At 43.7% G+C, this 12,938-nt stretch overlaps 1 protein-coding gene across 1 annotated transcript in view; it reads left to right on the forward strand.

Annotated features, from left to right (window-relative positions):
* The first annotated feature begins 1,820 nt into the window (after positions 1-1,820).
* Positions 1,821-12,938, forward strand: part of RTN4RL2 (reticulon 4 receptor like 2) — a 51,481-nt gene continuing 40,363 nt past the window's right edge. The window contains exons 1-3 of the mRNA XM_032212342.1: positions 1,821-2,237; positions 3,228-3,720; positions 3,769-4,003. Of these exons, the coding sequence (XP_032068233.1) occupies positions 1,821-2,237; positions 3,228-3,720; positions 3,769-4,003 (1,145 nt within the window). The remainder of the gene's footprint in view (positions 2,238-3,227; positions 3,721-3,768; positions 4,004-12,938) is intronic.

Genomic DNA, 12,938 nt, shown 5'->3' on the forward strand with positions numbered 1-12,938 from the left:
TCTATACATTCCTTTTGCCCAGATGACGAAGATAGGCCAGAGAGCTTTTATGGGGAGAAAGGAGAAGCTTACAATTTCTTCCCCTCCTCTTTTTCTGCCCAAGCTCCTGCGAAAGCCACAGGCCTGAATTATGGATGAGACTCCTTGGGTTACAGCCGTTGCTCGCATCGCACCAGAGAAGAGTCCAGAGACCGTCAACATTAGCTGTGTACAGCTCCCTTCCCCAGGCTCAAGAGAAAGGCTTTGTTTCTCTCCCAGGCTCTCTTTTCCCTGGAGGGAAAACCAGCCTGCGTTATTAGAGGAAGTGGCTATCATCCACTCGATGTCTGTGAAGGTTTCTTTCCCACTCGGTTAACATATGAGACGGAAGCTGGTTTTTCAGGGGTGGGGGCCAGGCAGGGAACGAAGGGCCAGATTCTCTTCCCTTATTACAGTGCTGGGGCAGCGGCCGTCTTACCTTGGTGGCAGTCAGCAGCTGGCAGGAGAACTCCCTTTGGCCTAGTGTTCATACCGCCTGGCTCCTCTGGCATGTTGCTTCTAACTGGGTCATTATAAAACCTGAGCTTACAGTTTTGCAGCACAATAAAGGGTGGATACAGAATAGACGGAGCCCTTTTCAGCCTTTTCAGGGTCAGGACCAGCTTATACTTTGCCAGGTAACAATTCCCTTTTTCAGGCCTCCCATTTCAGAAGTTGACTTCTGCCAGCAGAAAGCAGGGAGAGTCGCAATATCCATTTCAAGGGGAAATAGCCTAAAATGAAGTAGAGGAAATGCTTCAGCCCTCCCTTCCCCACCCCCACCCTCCCAACTGAATCTCTACTCTTGGAGTAGCTCCATGCCATCGCACTCCATCCATTGGGGCTTTTGTTCTCAGGGCACTTTGTGTAGAAGGATTAAAAATAAAAGGGAATGGAATGCATGTCTTGCTGAAAGAACTTTCTTGCAGTTTGAAGCTTAGGGTGCCGGTCAGAAGAAGGGTTGAGTTCAGATCTCCAGTTATGGAGGAGGTAGCTTGAAAAGCTCCTGCTTTTGTGTGGTGCTTGTCAGAAAGAGATGGGAGGCTGGAGGGAAGAGTGGGAAGAGAAGAGGACTTGAGTGGAGGTGGTGTGAACTACTGAAACAGCATTGGCAGCTTGTGTTACTCGTTCATCACGTCACACCACCCACACACATGCATACAGAGGTAGGGAACCATGCACACGTGCACGGGGAGTGCTCATGTGAGACCATCTGTGAAGAGACACGCATGGCCAAACCTTTGCTTGCCTTGCCTAGTGAAGTGCATACACAGGCATGCTTATGTCTCACGTTGGATTGTGCCTCGCGTAGTTGCCAACTTTGTGCCTTTGTAAATCTCACAATTGAGGATGTTTCTCTCCGCAGCCAAGCTCTTAAAAAAGGTGGGGGAGGGAGCTATAGCTCCCATGTAATTCAATTAAAACAGCAGTCAGTACTCAGAGACCAAAGGCAAGAGGTGGAATCTGTAACTGGCAAAAAGGTTTTTCAAAATATCTACAAATAGGAAGTTGTCTAGAGTAGAACGTTGATCGTTTACTATTTCATTGAAAACTTAATAACTGAGCCTACTGGTTTGTACTTAATGGAGCTACTGTAATGAGGTAATACAATGTACTGTTTAGATTATGGAAGTATATAGATTTCTTAGAATAGTTCATATGATCAATGGGCAAAGGGGAACGATCCCACCTTCACGAAGTCCTGGGAAGCAAAGAGCCTTAACCCATGTTTTTCTCTTGCAGGCTTGGCTCCTACCTTCCTCCTGTTGTTGGCCTTGCCCTTTGGATCTCCAATGTGTCCTATGCTTTGCACCTGCTACTTTTCCCCACCCACAGTGAGCTGCCAGGCCAATAACTTCTCCTCTGTGCCACGGATACTACCGCCCAATGCCCAGCGCCTCTTTCTACAAAACAACCTGATTGGGACCCTGAGACCTGGAATGTTTGGGCCCAGCCTCATCACCCTTTGGCTCTACTCCAACAATATCTCCTCCATCCAGCCTGGCACTTTCCGCCATCTCCAGGTTCTCGAGGAGCTGGATCTGGGGGACAACCGCAATTTGCGCACACTTGAACCAGATACTTTCCGTGGACTTGAACGGCTGCAGTCTTTGCACCTTTATCGCTGTCAGCTGAGCAGCCTCCCAAACACGATCTTCCACAATCTTTACAGCCTCCAATACCTCTATCTTCAGGAAAACAACCTGCTTTGCCTACAGGTGAGCAATCTGCTTAATCTGGCCTAGCATGAGCAAGGTTGGGAAATCTTTTCTCGGGCAGAAGGCCAAGCTCCGAAATATATGCATGGCTGATTAAAAGACACAGGCAGGATCAGGGCAGAAAGTCATGAAGTGAACATGATGAAAGGAACACTATGCAGCCTGTGAGCCATAAACGATCCTGTTCCACTCTAGAAGGATGATGGGGCCGAGAGACAGGTGATCCTCCTTCCCTTATGGCTGTCCTTACCCACTTGAAAGATGTTGTAAAAACAAGCTTGGCTTTGCCCAAAAAGTTTCTGAAACTATATATAGCTGGGAAGTAAGGGGGGGGGGGAACTGAATCGGAAGAAAATGTGGCTTCTGGGTTTTGAGTAAAATAGGTGGGAGAGAGTTAATTTGGCAGAACAGGGATGTGACATGAGGGATTTACTTCTTAAGAATAATATGAAAATAGATGGTTTAATGTTTGAAATGTCTCCCAAGAGAGGAATACCCCCTCCCAATTTTTTTTCTGAAAACTGGCAAAGAACTGGTGTGGCTCTCAACCTTCATCTTCATGCTGGATCATCCTGAAAGGCACAATGCCCTGCCAGCAACTCACTCTAAAACCACACACCTATCCGGCTACAGGCGCTGTGGCTTAAGAGTGGAGAAACTGCAGTCTGGCCCTGCAGCAGTAAAAATGCATTTCCAGATTATGCCTTCACTGCCTCCAGCCACATCCTTAGTTGGAGGAGACAATGCGGGTTGCACACAGAGGGAGAAGGAGGGGCATTAAAAAACAGGGATCCATATAATGAAAACATGTTAGGCTCCCATGCAACAGCAGACCGTAGCAGGGAGAAGCAGGGGAAGGTTGGCTGAAGAGTCTGGGATGTGGGGCAATGAATTGAGTTTGCAGCGTTTCAGGGGTAGGAGAGGCCACTCGGGGTGAGCCATTCCAGAAAAGCAGAATCTCACAGCTTTCGTTCTCCCTTTCTCTCCCAGGATGACCTTTTTGTGGACTTAGCTAACCTGAGCCATCTTTTTCTGCATGGGAACAAAATCTGGAAGCTCTCCGAGAATGTCTTCCGTGGCCTGTCTGGATTAGACCGCCTGTTGCTGCACCGGAATCACCTGCACACAATTCCTACGTGGGCTTTTCATGATTTGGGAAAGCTTACCATTCTCTATCTGTTCAACAATAGCCTGACAACTCTGTCTGGAGAAACACTCTCAGATTTGCCCTCCCTGGAGTTTCTGCGCCTCAACAACAATCCCTGGGCCTGTGACTGCCGTGCCTACTCTCTTTGGTCCTGGTTCCAGCGCACGCATGTCTCCATCTCAGATGTCATATGCATCTCTCCTGTGGAACGCAAGGGGCATGACATGCGATATCTGAATGAAGCAGTCTTTCAAGGCTGCCCTCCGACCAGCCATCACCCTATTGAGTTTGACTGGAGCTGTAGGATTGAATGGGAAAATGGACTGGCTCACCCCCATCCTCGCCCCCACCCTCACCCCCACCCACATCCTCACCCTCACCCACACCCCAATGGCTCATCAAATCATCTCTATGGCCTTGGAGGATCCCCTCCTGCTGATCCTTCCTCCTTCTATAGGGATGTCCCGGCCAATGACATCCAGAGCCACAAGTATGATCCACCAACAGAAGATAACTACTGGGGGAGTTATGGTAATGGAGAAGGAAGCCAACTGAAAAAGGGATGCCTAGGAACTTCTTGTTCGTCTCCGAACGCTGGAACAGTCAGGATTGGCTGCCGGTTATTTCTCCTTTCCTGTCTATTCATTCTGTTGGAACTTTCATAGTTTTGACAATGGAAGGTGGTTACTCTACTGATTGCTAATAGAGTCTGGGAACTTTGAGACTGTGGGGAGGCTGGATCCCTACCCAGCACTTAGCTGAGGCCAAAGTGATTCACCTTCACCCTAACCCAGGGGTAAAGGAAGACTAACTCGGTCTGTTACTGCTGCTGCTGCTTTCTGGCCAATTGTGAGACTTGAAGCCACTTTCTATGTGGCACCTGTTATATTTCATGAACATATGGCAAGGGCAATCCATTCTTTTTTATTTGTAGAGTGTTGCAAAACTCTCTTGTTAGAGGCGTTCCTGAAATCCTACTGCTTCTTGAGTGTGTAAGGAGCCTTCTGTAGTCTCCATATCCTCTACAGCAGTGGGTCTCAACCTTCCTAATGCCGTGACCCTTTAATGCAGATCCTCATGTGGTGGTGACCCCCAACCATAAAATTATTTTATGTTTTCCGTATTTTTTAAAGAAATATGTGTTTTCCAATGGTCTTAGGCGACCCCTGTGAAAGGGTCGTTTGACCCCCAATGGGGTCCCGACCCACAGGTTGAGAACCACTGCTCTACAGGGCAAGGATCTCTTCTGTGCATGAGAAGGAACTATGGATGAGGACCTCTTTTTTTCAGAGCCTCCATTCTTTTAACAATATCCTTTCACGCATATAAGTGCCTGCTCTGTCTCATAGGATAGGACCCTTCAACTAAAGGATACCGTGTCCTCTTCCAGAACTAAAGAAAATAATAATAATCAAAATTTGGGGCTCTGATCACTTGTGACTTCTTTTTATCTGGTGTTTCTCTTAAAGCTATTTGAGGGGACCCCAGGGGAGCAATTCACACACTTAATTGCAGTGTTGGTCATCTTAATTCAGGGGTCTCCAATCTTGGCAACTTTAAGCCTGGTGGACTTCAACTCCCAAAATTCCCCAGCCAGCAAATCTGGCTGGGGAATTCTGGGAGTTGAAGTCCACCAGGCTTAAAGTTGCCAAGGTTGGAGACCCCTGTCTTAATTGATAGAGGTGTGATGGTGGAAGTTTGGCCCACTGGCTGTTGAAACCGGAAATCGTTGGATGACTCTTGAGTAGATCGGGGACCATTCAGCTTCTCAGTAACCCATATCAAATATTCTTAACAATGGATTTTCTGCACTGACAAGCAGTTAGTTCAAATCTGCCTTCTCCAATTCAGTGACATCCAGACAACTTGAACTAAAACTCCCAACACCTTCAGCCATCATGGTTACATCTACTTGGTTTGACTGAAAGTCTGATCTAACATAAGAGGGCACCAGGCTGTGGAAAGCTGGATTTAATGTTTTTTTTTTTTTTGCAGTCCCTTCACTTCTGTAATTTAATCTTTAGAGAAAGGTTGCAATCATATGATAAATTCATGTGAATTGATCTTTATTCATAAAAAATGGTCTTAATTTTGATGGGTGTGACTTTCCTCTGGTGCCTCCATGTCTCCCCTTTTACCACAATGGACAGTTAGAGAAATATTAAACTATTTTGATACGGCTGGAACAACTTAGTCACTCAACCAAATGAACAATGTAATACACAATGATTCAGTGTATTGTGAACTAAGCTGCTTAAACATTCCATTTAATAACCCAGAAAGTAGCTTGAAAGGGAATCTTCTTTCCTATTCCCATTTTCCCCACTACTCATTCTTGTATTGGGATCACCTTCCCATCCAGTCCAATGCCCTGGGTCTGCTGAAAAAGATCACACTGAAGTTATCTGGGCTTTTCACTTATTCAAAACACACATCTTCCTAAAATCCAGACTGTAACCAAGTTTTGCCAAAGGGCACACACTCTAGAAGGAACCCGCATAAGCCTGACTCCCTGATATATACTTCTATAATGCAAAGGGTTCCTGCAGTTATGTGTTTACTTTGTCAAATGGTATGCCTAAAAATAATGTAGTCAACTGAAGATATTCTGGAAATTTCTGACCAGGCTAATTCCAAATGTACTAGAAGTTGGTCAGCAAATAGGTTAGCATAGCTGTTGTTACAGACTTAGATGGAAATTGTCCCCAGACCCCATCAGAACAAACTACTGACTGAGTAGCCTGATTATGCTGCCTTTAAACACAGATATTCCAGTGGTTTGCACAGTACAGAATGCAACAATTAAAATGCCTTAATTTTAAAGCTTTGGTCAACCTTAATCTGCCCTTTGGGAAGGAAATTGTTGGGAACAAAGACATTGCTTGGCCAGGCCCACAGCAGCCATGGGGAAAATAGCATTCTCCTGGAAGTGTGTTGCAAAATGTCAGATCTAGTTGGAAAAGAAGAGTTTAGTGAAATTAAGTCAGAAGAAGCAGTGTGGAAGACACCCCCCCACAAACACACACTCAGAGTCTCAAAAATAACACCTTCAAAACCAGCCCACTCATTATGGTGTCAGGTGGAAATATTCCATCTGAGTAAGATGGAAAGCCATTGCAAGGATTCCTATGAGTGTTAAGAAAGAATCAGAGTTGTAAGTGGCACCAGTTTCATTTTTCAGGTCCATGTGGTTATTCTTTCAATCATAGAAGAGAACATTCTCCAGGACCAATGCAGAGCCTTGTTAGTGTAGGACTGATCATAAAATGAGGTTCAGAATACAGTGGTACCTTGGTACTCAACTGCTTTGAATTTGGTACTTAAAGCAGTTTGACACAAAAATTTTGTTCTGGCACTCATCGTTTGTTTGGTACTCAACGCACAAGCTAGAACCTGTCAGTGTTGGCTGCCTTCTGACTGACTACATTATTCCTTATGGGAAACATTTGTTGGAGGCTCATCATTTTTGGTACTCATAGCACCTCCCTGAACCAATTAACAATGAGTACCAAAGTACCACTGTGATCCCCCCACCCATCTCTTGTTTTCTGGTTATGCAGAATTCTTTCTGGGTCCCATATATTCAAAAAGAATACACAGGTATATTGTTCTCATTCAAAAGAAAAAAGTCTGACACCAATAATTCAAATGAAACAGAAATTGTCTTTAAGTGACTTGTTACTTTGAAAATGTTCTGTTCACACTTCTCATACAGTTTTTCTTTTGTTTTAAGATTTGTTTTGCTTGATTTCTTTTGTTTATTTGCCAAAACCTTTACTTTTTGGCAACACAATATATTAAAAATATTTTTTTCTACTTCTTTCCTTCCCTCTGTTTGCCAACAGGAAGACAGTCTAAATCTAACACTCCTATCTGCTCTATTAGATTTGTTCTGCATTTTCAAAATATGCCGCAGCTTAGTCTGTTTTGCAGCAACACGCGAGATCTTTCAGCTTTCTGAAATAAATAGAGCCCTGGCCTCTGTATCTAGAGGGATCTGTGGGTTTTATGGCTGGCACTGGGGTTTCTGGTGCTTAATAATCTTCCAGAGACTGCAAATTGTGGGAGAGAGGGTCTTTCTCAGCGTGTGGAAAGGGGCAGAGTTGTTGGCACTTGAGCTGAAATGGCAGGAAGAGCCTGTATCCTCCTAGTCTAAGGGCGGCTTTCTTAATTTAACTTCATATACGGGAGAGAGAGGAGAGCTGGAAGAGAGAGCTATTTTTAGCCTTTGTCTGCTAGTAGTCAGAGTTAAATGTGAGCATACAGGTGCAGGATGTCTCTGTGCATGGTCCCAGACATATCTACATGCATGCCTCATGCTGGAGGGGAGCAAGAGTTAAGCAGAGAGAAGATTATTATCAGGATTGCAGAAATGGGGAGTGGGAAGAGAACTGGGGTTGGGGTTGGGGGGAGGTGTAGGCAGACGATCTGCAGAGCTACCCCACAATGTTAGTGAGGGGGTTATGCTGGGAGTGAGTGGGTCAACGGATGTTAGGGTTCATTGGCCGGGGGTTGTGTACAAAGGCCAAAGCTGTAGTAAGGGCCATGCTGAGCCGTGAATTGGGAGGAAAGTGCCATTAAATCTGCCAGCAAGACTCCGGCAGGCTGAGTCTTTCCAGGTCAGGTAATTATCCTTGTGAAATATTCATGACCCCTTATCCCAGATGCTATTTCAGAGCAGCAGGGGGAGAGAGATTGGGATGCGAGAATGAAAGCTCCAGAAAATATACAGGCACACACCTACCTCACAGCACGAATCTTTACAAATTACACACATCCCAGGGCTTCCAGCCCACCCTTTCTCTTCAATGCACACAAACATCCGTAAGTTGGGCACACACGGTTTCATGTTTTCAGAGATGTTTAAGGTTGTGGATTTGCAAACCTGGCTATATCCTAATTAATCTTCGCCCTTTCTGCCTCTCCTGTAGCATCTGCTTGTGTGATCAGCTGCTACATAAATTTGAATAGTCGAGCTCAGCATTTCCAAAACAACAACAAAAAGTGTTTTCCTAGGAATCTGTCCATTTTCCCCAGCCTGGCACAGCTAGGCTGAGAGTGGCATGAACTGAGACTGTCGGGCGGGCAATGTTTGGTTGGGCAAGGCCAATCTAAGTCAACAATGGTCTATGCAAAAGTTATTGGGAATTTGCTCTCTCCTATAACCAGAGCCATCAATTTTCTTTTCCTCCATTTGTTTTGGCTGTAAGCTTTTAATTCTCTGTTAAGTGAGTAGCAAATCAGCAGTTAAGGCAAATCACACATGGATTAGAACTGCTGAGATAGTAATTCATAATAACTGAATAATAGAGTTGGAAAGGACCTTGGATGTCTTCTAGTCCAACCTCCTGGTCAAGCAGGAAATCTATACCGTTTCAGACAAATGACTGTCCAATCTATTTTTAAAAGCCTCCAATGATGAAGCACCCACAACTTTGAAGCCATCCCATTTGTTTACTGTTCTCACTCTATCCCCTCCCCCCCCAATATGGAATATCTATGCAAGTCCATTCCTGGCTGTTTACTTTCCATCTCCCTATGTATCTACATTCCTGGAACATATCTTTGTTCCAGGGATGTAGAGGTAAGAGAGATAATGATAAACTTCAATAGTTCCTCTATGTGTGAATTTCTGATCTCTCTCTTTCTGGATAGTTTCCCACTCCTACATTCCTTGAAGGTCATGTTTCTTCAATCATTTCATGTGAATATGCATGTGTGAGATGCATAGGAAAATATATCTTATATCCTCTGTATATTGTATATGTGCTTGGGCCAGGAAAAGTTGAGTCTTTGGTGTACAAAGGGGGGTGCGTTTTTCCAAGTGCCCCATTTGCACCATCTCACATCAGCTTTACAAAATCCTTGCAACTAATCCTAGATCATATTTAGTTTCTGGTGAAGTTGTGATGTCTCCCTTTGACAGATGGGATATGATGAGATATGAGATACGAAGGGATGGCCTGGTGCTGTGTCTCTACAGTAAACCTACATCTTCTGAAATAATCTGTATTCTCTCCCAACAAGGACTTCTATAGAGAGAGCTAAGTCCATATCTTGTAGGTCTGCTCATTCGTGAATTTGTACAGACTTCTGAACATCAGAGCCATTCATATAGCACTTCTTTCTTCTCAACTGAACCACACCGAAGCCTCCAATCCATGAATTCAAGGCATCCTTAACTCTAATGCATAAAGATAGAATGCATATGGACATCAACTTCTTTAAAAACTCAGATTTCTTTTAATGGAAACCTTTAAAATCTTTAAAAATCATAATGGAATCCTGTGCAAGCCTGGAGAAAGCCAGAGGCATAGAGTGAAAGTGTTCTGATCCAGCATTGTGGCTACTACTAGAGTTCAAACAGTGCCAAAGAAGCAATCAGTCAGATTTACTAACATCAAATAACTTACTCAAAGAACAAGCTGTATTATCTTGGTATGCAATGTAATCTTGGGGCTATGCAATGTACACAGGATCTTACTGACTGCCTAATGCCTATGCCCCTTCTATAAAAGAGACCAGCTTCAAACACTTCAAAGGAAAACACTGAATATAGAAAGCTTTACAGGACAGTGATCAGTTCTTACCCATCATGTTTGTGTTTGGATGCTAGAAGGAAGAGGGAAGGAGATAAGCACAGGGTAGAAGGAAATGTTTGCTCTGTGACCCACTGAAAGAGCATTAACAGTTCATGAATTAAGTAGCCCCTCTTTCCCTGAAGACTGGGGCAATGTCCCTAAGCAATATGTTGATGAACAAAGAAGTTGAAACTACTGATAATTCCTAACGTTTCTAAATGAATACGCACGAATACCATGAAATGCAGATCCCAACTCCAGAGCCAACTTTTTGGCTCCAGAGTGAGAGGAGGCTACGGGCAAGTGTCCTTTAGTGTTGCCCACAAGGGCAACTGGAATCAGCCAGGAGTTGGTATGCCATCTTATGCATTCATAACCTCAACTCGGCCCTTTGGAGGGATGTGGTAATGAATTTGCAAGGTCACCATCTCTGGAGTGAGTTATTTCTGAGCATTTTGTGGAGGAGGGTATTAAAGGCTCACTAAATTTCCTGGATCAATCAAGAGCTGCATACCAAAGATCTTTGGGTTTCAGATGGCAAAGTGCCATCATGGAAAGCTTTCTTAAGCAAGGCCTGGCATGGCAAGAAATTAAACAGAGCCCGGTGTTCTAGCCATAAAGCTATATTTTCCTTTCCTGGCCCTACTAGGATCAATGTAAGTAGCTTGCATTGGACCTGCCAAGGACTTGCATTAAGGTGGGCCTGGACGGCATTAAAAGCCACAAGCCTCATTACTCAGGGATGATTCAGGCTCACCCAGAAGAGGGCTGGTTGTCCTGTACTTTAAGGCTATAGTCCTATGCCTTTATGGAAGCTGACCTGAATTTGGCAGAATGCACTTCGGAACAAGTAGGCAGATGATCAACTTACAAAGAAACCTCCCAAATTGCGAAAATGCTACGGCGCCAATAGTGCCATTTCATTTGCAAACATATATTGATCAAGCAATTTTATCACCATAACTGGATTTGAACTAAGCTAGAAGCAAAAAAAAAGTTTGTTTTACCTCTATGAATCAAAGTAGGGTTCTCTCCATTTAGAAAATTAAACAGGGTTTAAGCATAAGACTTGCTAACGTCAGGAATTAATTGGAAACTGAGTTCACTCTAGCAATGTAAGAAAAACACTATTAATGTATATCTATGTAGACATCTGAATTTGAGCTTAGTGCTATGGAAAATGCACATTCTGTAGATAAGGAGAATGTTTTAGAGCAGATGTGTTTAACCTATGGCCCAGGGGCTACATGCAGTCCTGGACAACTAGTCTTGCAGCCCCATAAGACTCCACCCCACCCTCCAAAATAAAGGTTTGTTGTTTATATACATTGACTATGTTATATATTTTACATGTAGCTCAAGACAATTCCTCTTCACTCAATGCAGCCGAGGCAAGCCAAAAGGTTGGATAACCATGGTTTACAGGTTGTTGATTGTGTCAGTGAACTTTGATTACTAGATACTCTCCAGATACATTGGAGATACAATTCATTCTATTTCCAGCACTCATGACTCTTGGCTGTGATGGCCAGGAATTCTAAGTGTTCTATTCCCAGCACAACTGGAGGACTCTGGGTTGGGAAGGTTAAACTACAGCAAATGACAGATTCAAATGAAAGAGAGCAGCTTTATGGACCATTTGAAGTAACATATTATCTTCGCGGAACAAGCATGCCGCACCAATTTGAACAAGTGAGTTGTGTTTTCAGAATGGAACAAACATTCACTTACACAGCATTTTCTTTCTTCTCTCAACTGAAAAATGAATCGCCCGACAGGTGAAAAGTCAAGAACACATTTCAAAATCTGATTCTTGAAGTAGTGAACAAGTGCCTCCCCATCCAATAACCAAAAATAAAATTTGTATGAAGGTCTAGCAGTCATGTTGCCTCCCTGACTGGATTGCATAGCCCCACCCCACAGCAACTGGTGAACTTAATGCTCTCTCTTGAATTACAATTTCTATGGTCATATTGTCCAGGAATAAAATTGAATGTTTATCCATGTAACCAGGCTATTCTTACTGGGTATTTCTTATAATCTTTTCTCTCTGGTAGAAAGTGAAGGAGGTAGAGAAAGAGAAAGAAGGGATGTTGTGAATTTCTCTTGTTTGGGCATAGCAAAGTCATTTGTAAAATGGATATTCCTCTACCTCTCAATAATGACCTTCTCTTTGGTCAAATCACCGAACTTTATTGTAATTGGGATTTGTTTCAGCTGCAGTTGAAAACACTTCTGGTTCAGTTCCAGCTTAAACCAATGCCACTTTGGTAGAGCCAGAGCAAGCAAAGGAGTCTCTTTTTCTACTGAAAAGCTGCTGCAGGGCACTTGGCAAGGAGATGCATTACGCCAGCCTGTCTACATCGGATCTGATTGTGCAGTTAACAACTCAAAATCAGAAATGCAGGGATCACCAAGTGAATGCTCCTTAGAGTAAACTATTTGGTCCACTTCTTCTTTGGGAAGACAATCCACATTTTTTTTTAAAAGAGCACATGTATTAATAGACCTCATAATAAAAAATAATGTTATCATTACAGCTAAAAAAATGAAAGATATGTGCACATTTTCACAATATGAAGAATGTTATGAGTAGGTTTTGGAGACTTTTGATCCTTGTCTGCAGGCTTGACAAACGTTAAGAAAACCTGTAAATCACAGAAGCGCTCACCCTTGAAGTGAAAATGTGAAGGAAAGGCCCTGTCCAAATTGTGTCGATTTCAGCAGGTAAGGTCAAAAGAACTTGTCAGGTCCAGGTGAGGAATCAAGGTTTCCAGAGAGGATCCCACAGCTCGGAGAGAAGGCACAGAGTGCCCAAAATTCACAAGATAATCTGCGGCAGGCAATGTTTCTGTGCCACACATGATGTACTCAGTAGGACTTGAATGAAGAGCTCCCAGCTTCCATCTAAATCAGCTCTCGTAATGAAAGCCAGGCTGAGAGACCGCCTGCTGCCAATTACCTCCCAAAGAC

The sequence above is a fragment of the Thamnophis elegans genome, chromosome 1 (assembly GCF_009769535.1).
Source record: "Thamnophis elegans isolate rThaEle1 chromosome 1, rThaEle1.pri, whole genome shotgun sequence".
NCBI classification, from domain to species: Eukaryota; Metazoa; Chordata; class Lepidosauria; order Squamata; family Colubridae; genus Thamnophis; species Thamnophis elegans.